Source organism: Dromaius novaehollandiae, chromosome 10 (genome assembly GCF_036370855.1).
Source record: "Dromaius novaehollandiae isolate bDroNov1 chromosome 10, bDroNov1.hap1, whole genome shotgun sequence".
NCBI lineage: Eukaryota > Metazoa > Chordata > Aves > Casuariiformes > Dromaiidae > Dromaius > Dromaius novaehollandiae.
Genome location: NC_088107.1, coordinates 3952490 through 3969668, shown reverse-complemented (window position 1 = coordinate 3969668; position 17179 = coordinate 3952490). Strand labels below are relative to the sequence as shown.

General features: G+C 45.4%; 1 protein-coding gene across 3 annotated transcripts in view; it reads left to right on the top strand.

Annotated features, from left to right (window-relative positions):
- LRRK1 (leucine rich repeat kinase 1) overlaps nt 1-17179 on the top strand; it is a 78962-nt gene that overhangs the window by 38885 nt on the left and 22898 nt on the right. For 2 of the 3 annotated variants that reach the window (XM_064517889.1, XM_064517891.1), the window contains exons 11-20: nt 1646-1758; nt 2868-2944; nt 6267-6396; nt 6929-7041; nt 7901-8115; nt 10204-10368; nt 12046-12218; nt 14178-14298; nt 14558-14717; nt 15137-15413. In XM_064517889.1, the coding sequence (XP_064373959.1) occupies nt 1646-1758; nt 2868-2944; nt 6267-6396; nt 6929-7041; nt 7901-8115; nt 10204-10368; nt 12046-12218; nt 14178-14298; nt 14558-14717; nt 15137-15413 (1544 nt within the window). The remainder of the gene's footprint in view (nt 1-1645; nt 1759-2867; nt 2945-6266; nt 6397-6928; nt 7042-7900; nt 8116-10203; nt 10369-12045; nt 12219-14177; nt 14299-14557; nt 14718-15136; nt 15414-17179) is intronic. The other variant, XM_064517890.1, reaches the window with a different exon arrangement.

The window sequence follows — 17179 nt, the reverse complement described above, 5'->3', positions numbered from 1 at the left end:
ATAAGCATATCATCTCACCTCCGGGAGGGTGGCTTTTGTCAGGGAGTGTGGGGGACATCTAACATGGATACAGTTGACTGAAAATGCAGTGCTCCAGCTAGACCACACAGAACAAAGTTTGTGCTAATTCTGGAACATGTAGCCTCCCTTTTCCCCAGCCTCCTGCTCAGGGATATTTCGAGGGATAAGTGTGAAGCATTGTCATTGAACAGCCCCATGGTGACACTTGGAGAGAGCTCGACACCCGGTGCCAAGGGAGGACTGGTTCTTTTTTACGACTGGAGATTCAAGCCAATGGAAGAATAATGACGATAAAAGCATCAGCTGTCAGGATGCAAGGGAGGGGGAGGGTTTTATAGTTTGCGCTGTTCTCCATCTCTTTCCTCCAGTGATTCCCTCTGCATATTTGCCATTTTATATTTTGCTTTACCTTCCCAAATCACACCAAAGCCCCGTGGTGCCCCTCTCGTATCACTAGAGGGAGCGTTTTGCATGGTAATTGCCGATCCAGCGCTGCCTGTTGTCCATCCCTTCTGTCACATGGATGCCTCCTATTTTTCCATTTGATAAAGGGGGAGAAAAGCCAACAGACTGCCTTCATGAGATATTGTTAATCTGGCTCAGTGAAAACTGACATAAACCTTTTATATTTTGTGGAGCGCATCTAGCATCTAACACACCTAAAGCTGAAGTCTCTGCTGGTACAGCACGATTTCTGCAGGGTGTAATTCGTGAACGCTAAGGTAGTTACGGCACTAAATAATTTAGCTGACATTCTGCTTACCTCAGTTTGCATGGAGGGATTTGCAGACTTAATGCTGGTTGAAATTTTTCCATAGAAAACTGGTTTTCAGTGGAAAAATTGGGTTTTCAGCCAAATGAAAATGTTTCTTTCAGCCTCAGGATTATTTTTAAAGGAAGATGGAAGAGCAAAAACTGTATAAATCTGATGTGAATTGATTTTTTTTCTTTTATATTTCAGTTAAGTTTAAAGGAGGGCTTGTGTTTAACCTTGTTCAGAGTATTTGCAGCCGAGTCCTATTTGTGTGGTGTTGCTTTACAAGCCAGCTTCAGTTCTTGTTGTTAAAGTTTCTCTCTGCAGCGTGAGGGGGGGAAAAGTAAGTAGGTAAATTGTGTAAATCATGAAAAGTTAATTTAAATCCTTTCCATTTTTAATTGACATGCAATAACAAGCGATTACAAATTCTCCCTCTGTAAAATAGTTCACATTTTGCATGTTGATCTTATACATAGACAACAGGTGTAGGATTCCTCTGCCATTAGCTTGCACACACATACAAGACTTTTCGTCCATATGTGGCAGCCTGCGTATGTAAATCATGCCATTCTCTTCCATTTGGGGAAGTTTCCTTAATCAAAGTAAAATGTTCTCTTAAATGGATTGTGGCCAGTCGTATCCTTCAGCAAGTAGAGTAGTAATCTCCCAGAACCAACAGTGGTGTTGCTTTTTGCAGAAAATACACTGCTGGAGACGAAAAGGAAATGTGTGCACACTAGGCAGCCTGGACAGGATGTTCTGATGAATAAGATGTACTTTCCTCATGTTATTTAACAGCCATGCTAAAAAACCTCTTTCTGTATGGTTGATGGACTGTCTCCTAACTCCAGGCTTTTCCTCTTTTAGGCTTTGGTGTCTCTGAAGTTGCTGGGAAATCAGTTATCTACATTGCCTTCGCAAGATAAGTGGAATTGCAAACAACTTAAAACACTGGATCTTTCTAAAAATCAACTTGGGAAGTAAGTGTTTCTTTTAAATTGTATCTCAGAAAACAAAGGCTGAAGAAATAATAGCAAACCTGATCCGTCGTGTAACACAAAGGGTGTCAGTGGTGAATTAATTACCTGCATAGAAAGCATTGATATCTGCATACCACGTCTCTGAAGTATATTGTGTGTCTGTGACAGTGATGAATTATCCCTTACTGGCTCTTTGGATATTTAGCACACTGTATCATTTATTAAGTGGATAGATTACTCATATTGGCAATTTAATTTCAGAACTTGTAGAACTTTCTTTAACCCAACGTTTTGTTCATCACTACAAATACTAGTTTGTGGGGAGTGTATCTTAACCATAAACCATCTGGCTGGACTGCAGTTTGTAGTTAGCGTGGGAGTATTGTTTTGGAAAATATGAAAAATCTTTGTTTTTTAAATGGAAGTGTAACCAGCTGCAAGTTCATAGAGAAGACTGACGTTAATAAGGTCATCCAATAAAAAAGCGATGTTCTTCTACTTAGAAGCTACAATAAGGATGTTTAATATAGAGATTTAAAAGTCCGTTCTCTTCTCCAGAACTAGATTTAATTGTGTCATACTTGCATACGTACATCTTCTCATTTGGGTGCCTGTCCAGAAAATTTTCTGGAGTCCTTAGGAGCTGCCGTGTCAGTCGATAAATAAAAATTAATATTTTTTGAATGTGTTAGAGTGTTTCCAGAGTTGTGTTGCTGGGTCATCTTCTCGAAGACTGCCAGGTGAGAGCAGGCAATGGCAGCAGGTCGATTCTCCAGTGCTTCTCGTGCAGCTTGTTCAATTTGCTGTTTGACAGCCTTCTTAACCTTGACACCCGTAAAGCCAGGGGTCAAGTACTCTCGCCCTGGGAGTGGAAAACGCTGCCTCGCAGAGCTCTGTTAATTTGCCAGAAGAAAACCATTGGGCCTGGACGAGTGTTGGTGGAGCCTAGCTCTGTGATTGCACTTTGGGGCTTCAGTCCCATCTCTCAGAAACCGAGGGGAACCGTGGGAGGGCCTGACCCTGCCTTGCGTAGCACCCTGGGCGCACAGCTCCAGCACGGCTCTGAACTGCTCTTTTTTCCCCACGTTGCCGTTTTGTTTTGCCCACAGGAATGAGGAGGGTTATAAAACAAAACGGATTCCCTTTTTCACCACGAAGAGCAGGATGCGCTCTGGCCCCGAGGCAGGTAAGGTCCACGGCAGCGTGCTGCCCAGAGCGGGTGCGGGGAAGGTGAGGGCTGAGGCAGCCGGGTGAACTGAGAAGGGGTCTGTGGAGGTTGGCTGGGGGAAATCACCATAAATTCAGCTGCTATTTTAAGTGCAGCAGCATTTAAATAAAGAGAAAATATGTTTAGCTAAATTGCTAAAGAAATGGTGCAACTGGCTGGTGCCATCAACACAGAAAGGTGAAGAATGGGTGAAACCTGTTTCTTTCACTGAGTTTCTGTTCTTATCTTTCAGATTATTCTTTTCAGCCAGAGTACTCACTGGTATACTCAGAAGAGAAATTAACCCATAGTTAGTGTTATTACTCTTATCATCATTTCTGTGGTTGAATTTGTAAATTGGGTTTTTTCCCCTTGCCTCTCTGATTTGCACCCAAAGCTTGGGGCAGAGCAGAAGAGATTTTCTGGATTAGTGCACATGAAATCCCAGAGAGAACAAAGGACTATTTGAAGATATTTGCACTGTTCCCTGCTCTCTGTGGGATTCATCTGCATTTCTTTTTGCTTGTTTGTTTTATTTTAAAGCACTTGGAAGCTTTCTTATATTCAGCTGACTGAAGAATGGCTTGTTCTAAAGCATTCCTTGGGAATTGCAGAGTGGAAGAAAGCTGGCATCTTTGTGTTGCACCCCAGAGCAGTCCTCAGTTGCTTGCAGGGGGGAAGAAGTCCTTCTGCAGCAAATGCTTTCTTAGTCTGTCCCCCCTGAAAATTGTGTGTGGTCTCAGGTCAACATGGATAGGTAAAAGTGGTAAATGTACCAAGTTACAGTAAGGGAGGAATGGGTTCAATATAGCCTTAGTAGTGTTAGTTTTAGCTCCAGTTGGCTTTTCCGGAGGGCAGAGGCTCCACCTGGACCTCCAGGCAAGGCTTGTCTTACTGCATTTGGCATCCGTGGAAGCAGAGGCTGCTGCTCAGCAAGTCGTGTGCGTGCACTCTTGTGAGGAGGAGAGGTTGGTCCGCATTGTTTTCAAAGTAGGAAATGAAAATACAATGCCACGACGTCAGTGAAATCCTGAACGCAGAAATAGGAATTGGAAATAGGAGTCTGAATCTCCCAAATCTATCGAGCCTGAGGCACCCTCAGTTCTCCTCTGTGCAGTGCCGCAGCAGCGTTTCCCAACAGGGAGAGAAGGGCAGAGTGCAGCAGGCAAAGGTTGTTAAAAACAGCGCTGAGGGGAACTGCAAACCCAGCATCACCCTGCTACATAAGGGGAGGATGGACTCTGCGCTGGTGCCATCCAAACGGCCTTGGCACAGCATACGCTGATGCAACGTAGAGCTGCCTGAAGTTGCTTCAGGTTGCAGGAGGGCCCCGGCGAGCCCACCTGGCTGGTGCCAGGGTTGCGTAGCCACAGAGACAGAGCGAAGCCGGCTCATCTTTTTCTCTCTGTTCCTGTGCCAAGTATAGCTTGGTGAGACTAGAGGATGTGGCCAAGAATTTAGAGAACATCAGGAGAAAACAGAAGCTGGAATACATCAGCTGCTCACAGAAATCTCCTAGCGAGGTGGGGGGCAAGTTTTCCTATGGTTTTACCAACAAAGCTATTTACTCAAGTCTAGATTATTTAAAGAGAATAATTTATGGATGCTCACTATACTCAGCTGATAAATCTCAGAATAACTCCATGCACATGCATGTGGTGTTCGTGGCGTTTACTCATCCAAAAATACAGTTTTGAGATGGGATTTTGTTTTAATTTTTCTACAGTTCTTTAAAAGCAAATCTGAGCTCAAGCCAGAGAAGTCATAAATAACTCATGAATAAATAATTGCAATTCATAAACACCTTGAGCCTGCTTCCAATATAGTACACACCTTTCCGCCTTGAACTGTTTGGTGAATTGAGAGTATTACTACAATTTTAGGTATTTGCTCCTACATGTCCAAGAGAGACTAAATCTGTCTGTGCCTAGGTGCATACTGGTGAGGAACAATGAAAAGTTTAAGTCCAGCGATGAGCCAGAAAGGAAGTGAATTGAATCCATGAATAAGCCTGCTGTTCTCCTAAAATAATCCCAAAGATGATTTTTTATGTGAAAACTCAAAGGCAGACTGTGACACGCTGCCCACACCAGACAGTCCTGTCACATATATAAAACACCCTGCACACAGTAGGACTCTATCTTGCTCCTCTTCTGATCTTAACTCAGTCCCAAACTGATGTTAATATTAGAACTGGGGAGCTTTTGCTTGAGAAAACCTCTTCCATTTTCTCTTTTCTGACTTAGTTACAGATCCTCAAGTCTTCTCTGTAATGGAAGACCATCTTGGTGGAAGTGCAACTGTCCTGTCCTTGAGAAAGGATGTGTTTCAGGTCTCAGAGAGTTGCTTTTATTGACTGTGGAGGCAGCAGATGGTGCTGGTTGTACTTTACTAATCAGAGACCCCAAATCTCCTTGTCCTTGTGTGGCCTAATTCTCCTTGACTTCAGGATGCTTCTTGGTAGATATATGTGACACTCAAGACAGCAACACAATTCATGGCAGCTTTTCATGCTGCTATCCCTGGAGTAATTTGTGGAGCAAAATGATGCTCTTTGGAACTAGCTGAATTTCTCTTTGTCTGAACCTCTCCAGCTACAGCAATTCAGCAATGCAGTTGTCGCTGTTGTTGCTTGGGTAGCTCCCAAAATATGCTAGTTTCTGTTCAAACACATAGGAAGACTGAAGTGCCCTGAACCCTTGCAGCATAAAACAGACCAGAGGAGCAAAGGCAGGCAGTGTTTTGGAGGTGATATAGGGTAGCAGTCTGTCAACTACAGTTTGGGTTTTCCTCTCCATTGTTATTGACTTGATATGTTGCTCCAGGCTGCAACATTGGGGCCTAAACATCAATTCTGACCAGTTTCTCACTTTCCTCAAACAGTGTGAAAAAATATATGGAAAACCATTGCACCCTTGGTATGTTCTTTCACTGCAAGCTGTTGGGCTGGAGTAGGGGGAGTCCACAAGGTGTTATCCAACAGGAAAAAAAACACAATACCACTTGTGCTCTGAAAGATAGTCCTCTGAGCAGCCCTAGAGTCTCTCTCTCAGTACCCCAGAGATCCTGGAGATCATCATGTTCAAACAAACACATCACTGTGATTATAAAAATTGTAATGTGAACATTGATTTTGGTCACCATTGAAGGCCATGTGCTTTTCTGGTGTTGCTTTTTGGTGGTTCCTGCCAAGGGACATGACCTCATGTGTTTTCCACAAAGTTGAGGTGAAGGCTCTTGGTCCACAGCCTTGGTGCCTGTTACATTTTAAAGGTGCAGTTTGTTTCTTGTCTTGTTTCAGGTCCTTTTTTGGAGTTCCCAGCATTTCTGAGTGATTCTCTGGAAGTCCTTTATCTGAACGACAATCAGCTGGACTCTGTCCCGCAGTCCGTTTGCCTTCTGAAAGGTTTAACAGAACTTTATTTAGGAAAGTAAGTCCATGCCCTGGAAAAGCGATGCAGTTTTATTTCCATGTTGTTTTAATGACCAGTCTTCCGTGGAGCCCCACCCCAGATGAACAGTGCCTGTGAAATCAGAAAGATGGAAAGAGTCAGCCCATGTAGAGCTGTGCCCATCATTTGCTTTAGATAAGGAGGAGGCTGGCCTTTTATATTAGGGAAGATGATCTAATGCTTTGAGCACCAGCCTGGGAATCTAGTGTGTTTCAAGTTAATTGTAGCTCTTTGCTGTCTGCTTCCATGGCTTGTGAGTCAATAACTCATCATTTTTGCCTGTATTTCCTCAACTATCCAGTAAAGATGACTACACTTGTCTGCCCCAGAAGATAAATTAAAGTTATACATCACTACAAGGATGGAAATTGCTATTGAAGTGCTGAATAGTCTTATTAAAATATTAATGGAAGATTTCTGCAAGGAGAGAATAGTGTAATCTGAGAGTCCATGAGAGCAGCTACTTACACACAAAGCCTGGTTGTTGGTAGATTTATTTGTTTTTGTACAGTAACCCTGGTATCCGAGAGCTTCCTCCAGAGCTTGGACAGCTGGCTAATCTCTGGCAGCTGGATATCGAGGAACTAAATATCAGTAACGTTCCTGCAGAGATCAGAAAAGAGGGTAAGGCTGATCCCGTGTGTTCTTTATTAGATTGACTGAACATATAATCAAAATTGCTTCCTTTTAATGGTCTTGAGCAAGAACAGACAGTATGCACTGAAGCCCTTTTTGTGACTAAATGGAATTGCATGGGAAAACCTCCTTCACGTATTTGCAAGTTCAGTAGTGAGTGCTAAGTTCTGGCTATAGGATCAGTCTAAGATAGATCCCATGTTAAAATGATGACCTATAAATGCAGTATTTTATTTGCAGTATGCATGGTGGACAAATTCCATAGTTTGCTTTCTGAATGTGTGTAGTTTAGGGTTTTTAGACAGTCCTTCCAAAGACTGAAGTCTTTAGGAGCAGCAGTCAAAGTCACACTGCAGTAACTTTATTGAAAGCTGTTAGGTTTTTGGATCTATTACAATACAGTCTTCTTTTTTCTGTGTTTTAATAAGAAAATCCTGTGGGAATAAAGTTATTAGGAATTATTCCTTCTCCAGCAAACTGTTGAAGCCCAAATCAAATTTTAACTAGAAACATGAAAGTAGAAGGAAAAACTGAGTATTTTCCAATACTAAATTAGTTTTTTATGTTTCCTTTGAGCTTCTGAAGAGTACGAGCCACAGCATTTGTTTCTCCTTACAGTGCTTTATTGTAGGCTCTCAGAGCACTGACCTTTTTCTGGGGTCTTCATCTCAGGTCTGTCCACTGGAGGTTTGTTTGTTTATTCTCTGGATCGTCTCAGCCCACAATAAAGCTGCAGGGAAAATATTAATTCAGCTGATGTGTTTGCTGCAGTAGGTTTTGTGCGGTTCTGTGCATTTGTAACTGCAAACCACAGATAAAACCTGTTCACTTCCCCCCCGCCCCATAGGCCCTAAAACAGTGCTGGCATACTTACGAGCACAGCTGCGCAAAGCAGAGAAGTGTAAACTGATGAAGATGATTGTCATCGGTCCCCCGCGACAGGGAAAGTCAACGCTAATTGAGATTCTGCAGACCGGAAAAGTCCCTCAGATGATGCACAGTGATGCCACCATCCGTACGACAAAATGGGAACTTCCCAAGCCTGTGGGACACAAGGCAAAGGTGAAAAACAGCCTAAGATACTTAGCCCCAGTAGGATTGTTTGAGCCCTGCAGGGTCCCTTTTGGGCTGAAATTGCCTGCCCTTTTGCAAAGAACAGTTTCCATTACCTGTTACCAGACCTTGCAAGTGATGGATGTTTAGACCTGCCATAATTCCTGTGATTTTCCAGTTGTTTATAGAGGATGGGTCTGTTTTCCTCAGCATTCAACCTTGACTTTGTATCCTAAAGAGTGAGAGCCATATGGAGATTGCTTAAATTCTGGCTAAGTCCCAGCTCGGGTGGTTTTTGGACACTGAGTCTGAGAGAATGTTTCAAATCAGCTTCTCTAAAGCACCACCCAATGGATTGTCCCCTCATTTGGGGCTGGAAAATGGGACATCGGTACCTAAACCTAGATGCCCTTCATGTCAGAACTGTCCTAGACCAGGAGGGTGGGTGGGAGTTAGATGCCTGACCTCTGTTGTGATTCAGGGATAACTAAGGCATACCTTCAACACCCAAATCCCAGGCAGCTCCTCCAGGGAGTGCGTCAGCCCATACTGAACTCATCTGGGCAGCATTGAATTAATTCATGCATGTAGGTGGCCCTGTCCACTGCCTGCGTAATAACACAGGAATTAGGGCTTGCAGAATCGGTCCGGGGCTTTTGTCAGAGCTGAGGGTATGCAAATTCATGGCTCTCCCTGCCCAGATGAAAGCCATGGCCACCAGGCTGTTCTGGAAGGGATGGAGGAGCCTGCTGAGTTCAGCTATTCTCCAGTAAAGAGTGCCAGGCCAGAGAGAGAAAAAAAAAGAGCAAGCAGAGCCTGACTCTTTAAAGAGAAGACTTGCATAGGAGAAGGGAATTGCGCATTTTGTGTTGAAGTGCAATTGAATAAAGTAAGAACCTAGACAGCATCGTAAAGCTGGAGTGGGATCAAGAGGTACAGCTCTTCTCCAAGATGCTGAATGGGCTTTGTCCCTGCCTTGGAGTCTGTCTGTCTGTACAAGAACCCACACTGAAAGTCTTGGATGAGCAAGGCTACCCTGGTGCTAGTTAGGGCTTGGTTTAAACAAAATGGAAATTCTTCCAGTGGTTCCTGTGAGGCTTCAGACTGGGATTGTGCTGGGAGATCAGAGCCCGAGTGAGATACTTAACTCCTTGCTGAAATCTCATAGGGCAACTTGTCCTATGGGGTCAGGCAGTACTTGGTCGTGGACTGGTGAACAGAACTTGCTTGGTGTTACATGATGCTCTGGGGAAGGTGCCTGGAGCTGGGTTTGGCTTCCTGCCCAGTTACACACAGCTTGTCCCCCCCAGGACCAAGTGATTTAGGGACAGAGCCTCCAAGGTACGTAGGTGCTTCCTACTGCAGAACTGGGAACCTGAATACCATTTAAATGGATACCAGTGCTTCCTCCTAGTGCCGTTGCGAGGCTGCACCGAGGAGTGGGTGCTGAGATACTTAGGAGTGGACCTGAGCTAAGCTGTAGAGACCTGCGTTGAAGCTCTCCCCTGAAAATCGGTGAATCTGAATCACAGCGAGGCATAACTCTGGCCCATCTCTGGCGTGACACGTATGTGTCAGCGGCCTCCAAACAACATCCAGGCGGTGCTTGCGAAAGGCATGAGAAGGTGCCTCCTGAGCACCTTCTGTGTGTTTGGCTCAGCCGGGGCTGAACTCGGGAAGTGATTGCAGCAGGGGTTTCCTGTTCCCCGGCGCAGTGGCAGATAGCTGGCTGCAGCGGTCCTGCCGAGTGTGCCACAGACAAGGATGAAACAGCTCCTATTCAAGACGTGGTGAAACACAGGGCTCAGAATGAGACTTCTGTTTGTTCTGCAGAATCCACGGCATTAACTGCAGATTTACCAGCATCAAGGGCACCTCTATCATTTTAGCAGCGAGTAATTAGTCCTGATTTCCTGTGGGGAAGTGGTAGCCGTGCTTAACAATTGCTTGTTGATTTTTCTTTCCTGGAGGCACAATTAGGACATTGAAACCCTCCTTGTGTCATACATTACGCAGGCGTAGGTTTAGGCTTCGGCTATTATCTCCCCGTGATTTACTGCAACCGTTTGATTTGAACACTTCTCTTTGTCTAAGTAGGTTGATTCAGTGGAGTTCAACGTCTGGGATATCGGAGGCCCGGCAAGCATGGCTACAGTCAATCAGTGTTTCTTCACAGACAAAGCATTGTACATAGTTGTATGGAACTTGGCACTGGGGGAAGAAGCTGTTGCAAACTTACAGTTCTGGTTGCTGAACATTGAGGTAAGAAGTCCCCGGTGGGCTTCAGGATATCTGTTTATTAAGTAGTAAACCCGTACGTCATTATGGGATATTATAGAATCTTTTTGGCCTGCTTTTCAAAACTCCACAACCTATGAATTTTGCATAGCTTTTGGAATTAATTTTTCATTCTGCTGTAGGCATGTTGCTATATTTAATGGTTTAAATTTATCATTTGCTTTGTTCTCCCTCACGCACATCAGAGAATGAAACAAAAGCTGATTTATAAACCCTTGCTAAGTAGGCTGAACATACTTATTTTGGAATTAGTGTTTGACCACGCTGTGCTCTGAAGGGGTTTTGAAGCATTTTCTTTCTTGTGTGGGTTAGACGCACATTAGTCTAGAGGTTATGTTTTTAACACTTTATATTCGGATAACCAGATTGTCTCTCCTGGCCAACTCTCAGTCAGGAGTCAGAACTGCGGTGAGTTCTTTGGTGCTGCTTGTTTTTTTCTTTAATATGATGTTCATAATTTTTTATAACAAAGTTCATTATTTGAAATTGATCTTAACATGACATATGCAGCCATGGGCTCTCAACCAGTGCCTCTAAGAAAAGACATCTTGGCATTACGAAAAACTTAGCTGAATATTCAGCAGCAATCAAAAGCCCGGACCGGGTAACAAAGCAGAAAACATCATTGCGACATTTCATAAATGTATGGTACTCCTGTGTCCGATACACCCCAAGAAGCACAGAGTAGTGTAAGAAAAGGCACAGGGAATAATACTGGGAGACTATTCCAGGGAAAATCACTGCATGCTTACCCTGTGCCTATGCTCTTTGTTAGGCCTCAGACAGAATATTGGGCTGGCTGGGCCCTTTGGTCCAAGTGGGTACAGCCGTCGCTCCTTGGTTTGCCTGAGTTAAGAGTTTGACGTCATTCAGATTGCAGTGAACATCATAACTGAGAACTGGATTGGTTGCAAATAAACAAATACACTTCTGCATCTGAATTTTCTCCTGTGTTCAAAGTCATTTGGATCCTCAGGCTGATCTCCACTTAAGCCTGTGCAATCCCATTGTATTTGACAGCATGTTCCCTGCAATCTGGATACTTTCCAGTCCTGTAATAGAATCATGGAGGGATTGGACGAAACCACAAGATCATCTAATTCATTCCTTTGCACTGATTCAGGATTAAGTAGGTTTAGACATTTCTGGCAGTTTATCTCACCTCTCCATATATCTGCAGTGAAAAAGATTGTACAACTTCCCTCGGTATCCATTCCAGAGCATCAGCATCATTGTATGTTAGACTGTTCCTCAGGATGTCAAAGTTAGATCTTCTGTCTACAAATCAAGCTATGGTTCTTTTTGCCTTGCTCTGGGCGAACATGGTTCTCATCATTTAGCTGATTCATGGAAACTTAATACCCTATGGTAACTCCCTTTATGTTGATCCGTGACGTAATAAGCCCAAATCGACGGTTTCCTCGTCTGCAGTAGCAGCAGATGTTGAGCCATATTCAGTAGGAGAACTTCTGTAATACCCTGCTCACTTTTTGCTGTTGTCAAGCTGCCAAGCCAGGTTGCCTCCTTTTTATATTCATGTGTGTAACTCCCCTGTCTTAAATACTGTACTTTTCACATGTCCTCATTGAATTTACTGGAACGTAGTCTGAATTAGGTCATAGTCAGTGTTTTCTCTTGCAGGCCAAAGCTCCAAATTCAGTGGTGTTGGTGGTAGGAACACACCTTGATTTAATTGAAACTAAATTCCGTGTTGAGAGGATAGCAACCCTGAGAGCGTATGTCTTGGCTCTCTGTCGATCTCCCTCTGGATCCAGAGCAACCGGCTTCCCAGACATCACTTTCAAGCACCTACAGTAAGTACTTGTGCCCTTATGAAGCTCATTCTATTTTATGTCACCTTAATGTGCATAGTTTTCTAATGCCCAATTTCCTTGGCAACAGAGCTGATTTAAAGACTCTTCAGCATTGCGTTTCATCTATTTTTGATCAAGAAATAACGTAGTATAATTAGAGGGAAGCTTAGCACAGCTCAGAGGTCAGCCTGGCTCTGCGAGCTGGAAGCTCTGAAGTCATGACCTTGGCCAGCCTGCTTCAATGCTCCTGCTGTGCTCAGCTTTCTTGTTAAATGGTGATACAGTCTATTAATTAACTTTGAGGGAGAGAATATATAGATTAATAGAATCTATTAGATTAGATATAGAATAGAATTTAGAATAATTAATGCTGCAAAGTTTAAAAAAAAAAAAAAAAAAAGAAAAAAGCATGACTGTTGCAGGGCGGGTGCAGCGGAGTTTGGGGTGGAGATGCTGCGTGGGTATGTCTCAATGCCCGAGGCAGAGAACGTGGCAGCGTTAGCGGGGTGAGAGCGGGGGACGGCCCCGGCAGCCCCTCGCAGTCCCAGTTCTCCGCTTGTGACAGCGGATAGGTTGGGCAGCCTGGGAATCAGTGTCTGAGGCCGCGGAGCGGACTGCCGCTCCCTCCCTCCGACTTGCGGAGGATGCCTTTGGGGAGAGGAGGCTCTGCCGGCTGGGAAAAAAAGCAGGTCTGGCAGCCAAGGGAGCGCGCGGCGCAGAGGGAGCGTGGGTGAGGCGGCTGGCACCAAACAGCTCGAAACTGTTCGGCATTACCAGTGCCTGGGGCAAGGCACAGGTGGTTGGCTGGGAAAGGAAGCAGGGCGCTGCCGTGGCCTGTCACACTGCATCTGCTGCCTGGCAAAGTCCTCGGGAGGCCTCCCACGCTCTGTTCGGCAAACACAAGCGTTGCGTCGGGCATGGCAGCCGTCTCCTCCCCATCCCGGGTACCAGTGCGAGGCAGACGGACTCAGTGAGAGAGAGAGAGGAAGGTTTATGGTTCATGCTCCTCATACCTCTTTTCCCATCACCGTAGAGCATCCCACCATGGTCCCACTCGTTCTTTCTCCAGGGGACTGTCTTTCACCCTGCCCCATGTCCTGCACACTTCCCTTTTCCACCTCTCCGTTGTGCCCGGTTTCCTGCCTCCTCCTTCCCATGCTCGCCACAGACCGTCTCCTTCGCTCCCCGTCGTGCATCAGGCTGGGGCTCTTCTGAGCAGTGCTCTGAGCAGCCAGGTGTCTCCGGCATCCCAGGGAGCGAGCGCACGCTTCCCCCCGCCACTGAGGCTGAGCTTTAACATAAAGGCTATTTCTTTAAAACATGGTTCTCCCTCTGCCACAGGAACATGTGTGGGATCGCTGAGAAAGACCCTTTGTTGGGGAAATCAGAAGAGAACTGTTCTTACGCAGCCAACAAAAAAGCCAGAAATAGTAGGAGTTGGAGAGAGCAGGTTTTTAGCTGTTAGAGAGATGATGAAGGCCAGCTTTTAGGATCTAAGCATCAATTCCCACATCACAGGATCCAGCTGAGCGAGGGCCGGAGCTAGAGTGGGAAAAGGTGTCTGTTAGTCATCATCGCGTCTCTTTGATCTGAGGCTGGGAAAACTGGACTCGTCTCCAGCAAGGGCTGGAGCACAGTCGTCCTCCTTCCTGCAGCCCCTTCCAGGGTGGTGCCTCTGCGCAGCAAGGAAGGGAGATGGGCTGATGGCTTTGGTCCCTCTGCAAGGGAAGCCCCCAAAGGTCCCCGCAGTGCACAGCGAATCGAGCAGGCAGAGCAGAGTTTGGCCAGTGTATCTTCTCCAGGCTTCTCTTTCCCAAGCTAAAAATACCCACCGAGAGCTTTCCTCCCATTCATCTGGCACAGGAAATTTAAAATCACCGATAAGAAAAAGTGAGCCTGGAAAGGAAGCCAGTGTGCCGATAAGGTTTGATAACCCCCACCCTTGTGTGTCTTTTGCAGCGAGCTCTCATGTAAGACTCTGGAGGGCCTCGATGGGCTCCGCCAGCTGATTTTTCACGTCACGTGCAACATGAAGGATGTCGGCAGCTCAATTTGCTCGCAGAAGCTCGCAGGGAGATTGGTGAGGACTGTGCTTTCTAGTGGTGATGCTTACCAAAGGCGGGGGATGTTTTGGCTTGGTTTTGGATTGGGAAGTAAACTTTGGGAGTTACTGCTGCTGCCGCTGGAGGCACGTAGGGTCTACAAAATGGCTGTCTGGCTTTGGGAAAAGTCAGCGCTGTGGGATGCCTGTGAAGAGGGAGATGCCTTAGCCACACCGTCACCGGCAGAGTGACTGCTGTTTGAAACTGATCCTGCTGTTTTCCTAACGTGGCTTGCAGATACCCAGAAGTTACCTTAGTCTCCAAGAAGCCGTCCTTGCCGAGCAGCGTAGGAGAAGTCAGAATGATGATGTGCAGTATTTAACAGACAGACAAATAGAGCTGATGATTGAGCAAACCCCAGGAAATGATATCAAAGACTACGAAGACTTGCAAACTGGTAGGTCAGAGCAGACCAGTAATTTCTTGGAAATTAATATGTGCAACCAACTGGGAAAATTTTTATAGAGGCTGTTACAGAGGCCTTGTTCTGCACGGGCCAGGGAGAGCCCTTCCCCAAAGGGTGGCCGGAGGAGGGCCGGGGGAGGTGGCATGGGGTCAGAAATAAGGACAGGAAAGCGGTGAGATGTGCTTATGGCTGTGGGTTTTAAAAACAGAGTGCCAGGTAGTAGCACACCTCAGTTAAATGTTATTTCCTTGGCTTGGCTTGGCTACATCCTGGCTATACCTGGTCTAGGTAAAGCTGTGGAGACTGCCTTCTAATCTTTCCCAACCGCACTGTGGTTTCCTAATGCTGAGCCATTGCTGATCTGTCATTCTTTTTTTTTTTTTTTTTAAATCTATTTTTACTTTTTGCAGCAATTAATTTTCTCATAGAAACGGGTACACTGCTGCACTTCCCAGACACAAGCCATGGCCTGAGAAACCTCTACTTCCTTGACCCGGTCTGGCTCTCCGAGTGTCTGCAGAGGATTTTCAACATCAAGAGCTCCAAGTCGGTGGCAAAGAACGGTGTCATCAGAGCAGAGGATCTCAGGATGCTGCTGGTTGGGACGGGCTTCACTGAACAAACCGAAGAGCAGTACTTCCAGTTCTTGGCCAAGTTTGAGATTGCACTGCCAGTAGCTAATAACAGGTAGGCTGACAATTAGAGATGGTTTAGCCAGACTGGAGAAAAAAAGCCATTTAATCAGCGTCTATTAACAAGCTTCATCACTGGAAGCAGCTGTCTTAACAAGGGTCTTGCTATGAGAAAATATTTGTGTGTTGAATAGTGTAACAGAAGATGCTCATCCATTTGGGCTGCAGTTCCTTTGGCATGGAAAGGCTGCCGTGAGCATCCTGTGCTCCAAACGAGCTGGGCTAGTTTGAAAACTTCTAAAGAAGCCCTCTCAGCGTGTTTTGGCTGGGAGCGTAAAAGCCGCTGGGGTGACTGGCTCGGCAGCCAGCATGGAGGGGCAGTGACACTGGCAGGGATGTGGCGATGAGCAGGTGGAAGCTGTAATTGCTCTGCCAGTGCAGCTGCAGCTGGGAGAGGATGTGAGCTGCGTGGCTGCCGGGCTCGAAACATAGATGGGCTGGAGTCATCTGCTTCCAATAAAAGATCCTTGCTCCAGAGTACGGCAGAAAACTGTGTGTAATCAATAATTATGTCAGCTCTGAAAGCAGTAGTATTTTATTTCTAGCGAGACCAAGGAAGTGTAGCTTAAGTAGCAATGTGATTTTCTTACTTGTAAGCCTCTCCCAAAGGTACTGATCAATAGTTTTCCCAGAAATTGTCTAGGGAAACCTCATTCTCCTAAATGTTAATGAATCCTCCTCCCCCAGACCCCATTCGCTTTTCCTCTGGGCAGAGTTCCCTGCTATTTTTCTCTTTCCATCTGCTTGGCGACCGCCTGTTGTTGGGTTGACGGTGAAACCATAGTCGTAGTGCACTTTTGATGTAGCATTTGCATTTCACTTCCTCGCCCTTCCAGGACACGGCTGCATCGCTCGGAGCCTCTCGGGAACGCTGAATGCCAGCACAAGTGCAGCATTCTCCGTGCTGTCATTATGCCTGTCACTTATCCAGTCCCGGATGCCAACAAATTTTCTCAGGCTTAACACAGATAAAGCAGCAATGTTTCTGCTTAGGCCAAAATGCCTTTTGGACTCCTTGTCGCTATCTGCCGTTTTTCTTCAAGGCAATTACATTGTCAGTGCCTCAGGAACAAGGAAATGTTTTTTTCCTGCCCTGCCCAATCTTTTGTAGCGCCATCCAAGCCACATTAACAGATTATTCTTCCCACTGATGGACTGTAGCTCTAGCAGGTTGGATTAATTTAATGTACTAGCCAGACACAGAGCAGTTATTTGTTATTGTGCTTCTGCAATTATTGTCTGGTTTGCCAGATAGGGTTTCTGTGCAATCGGTAGAGAAAGCAGCTGCCAGTTGCAGTCCTGAAAGGGTGGATGGGGGCATGTTTCACATATTTTCAAAATTTGCATTGGCTGTTGTTCAAGAGCATTGAATCTCCATCTGTATTGTAAACCATTATATGCTTGTGGTCCAGAAGGCCTCACTGGCCTTCTTACTACTTATATTCTCAGACCCTTTCTCAGATGTGCTGAGGAAAATTTGTTCCCAATCACACCATGCATCCACTGCTTTTATGGAGCAGGTACTTGTAGCTTGATGCACTCTGCGTTTCCACCTATGATGCATGTAATTCAGATTTCTCCTACATGTTAAAATAGGGTTGAAAGTATGATCATTCTTATTGTAATTTGTAAGTGAGGAGAAATTTTTATCAGTTCTACATTCCAAAGATATTTTATGGAATGAATAATTCGATCATGTAAAATGTCATCAGACTTTATGGACTGGGACATATGGAGAGAGCTGTTGTCTGGTGATGGCTG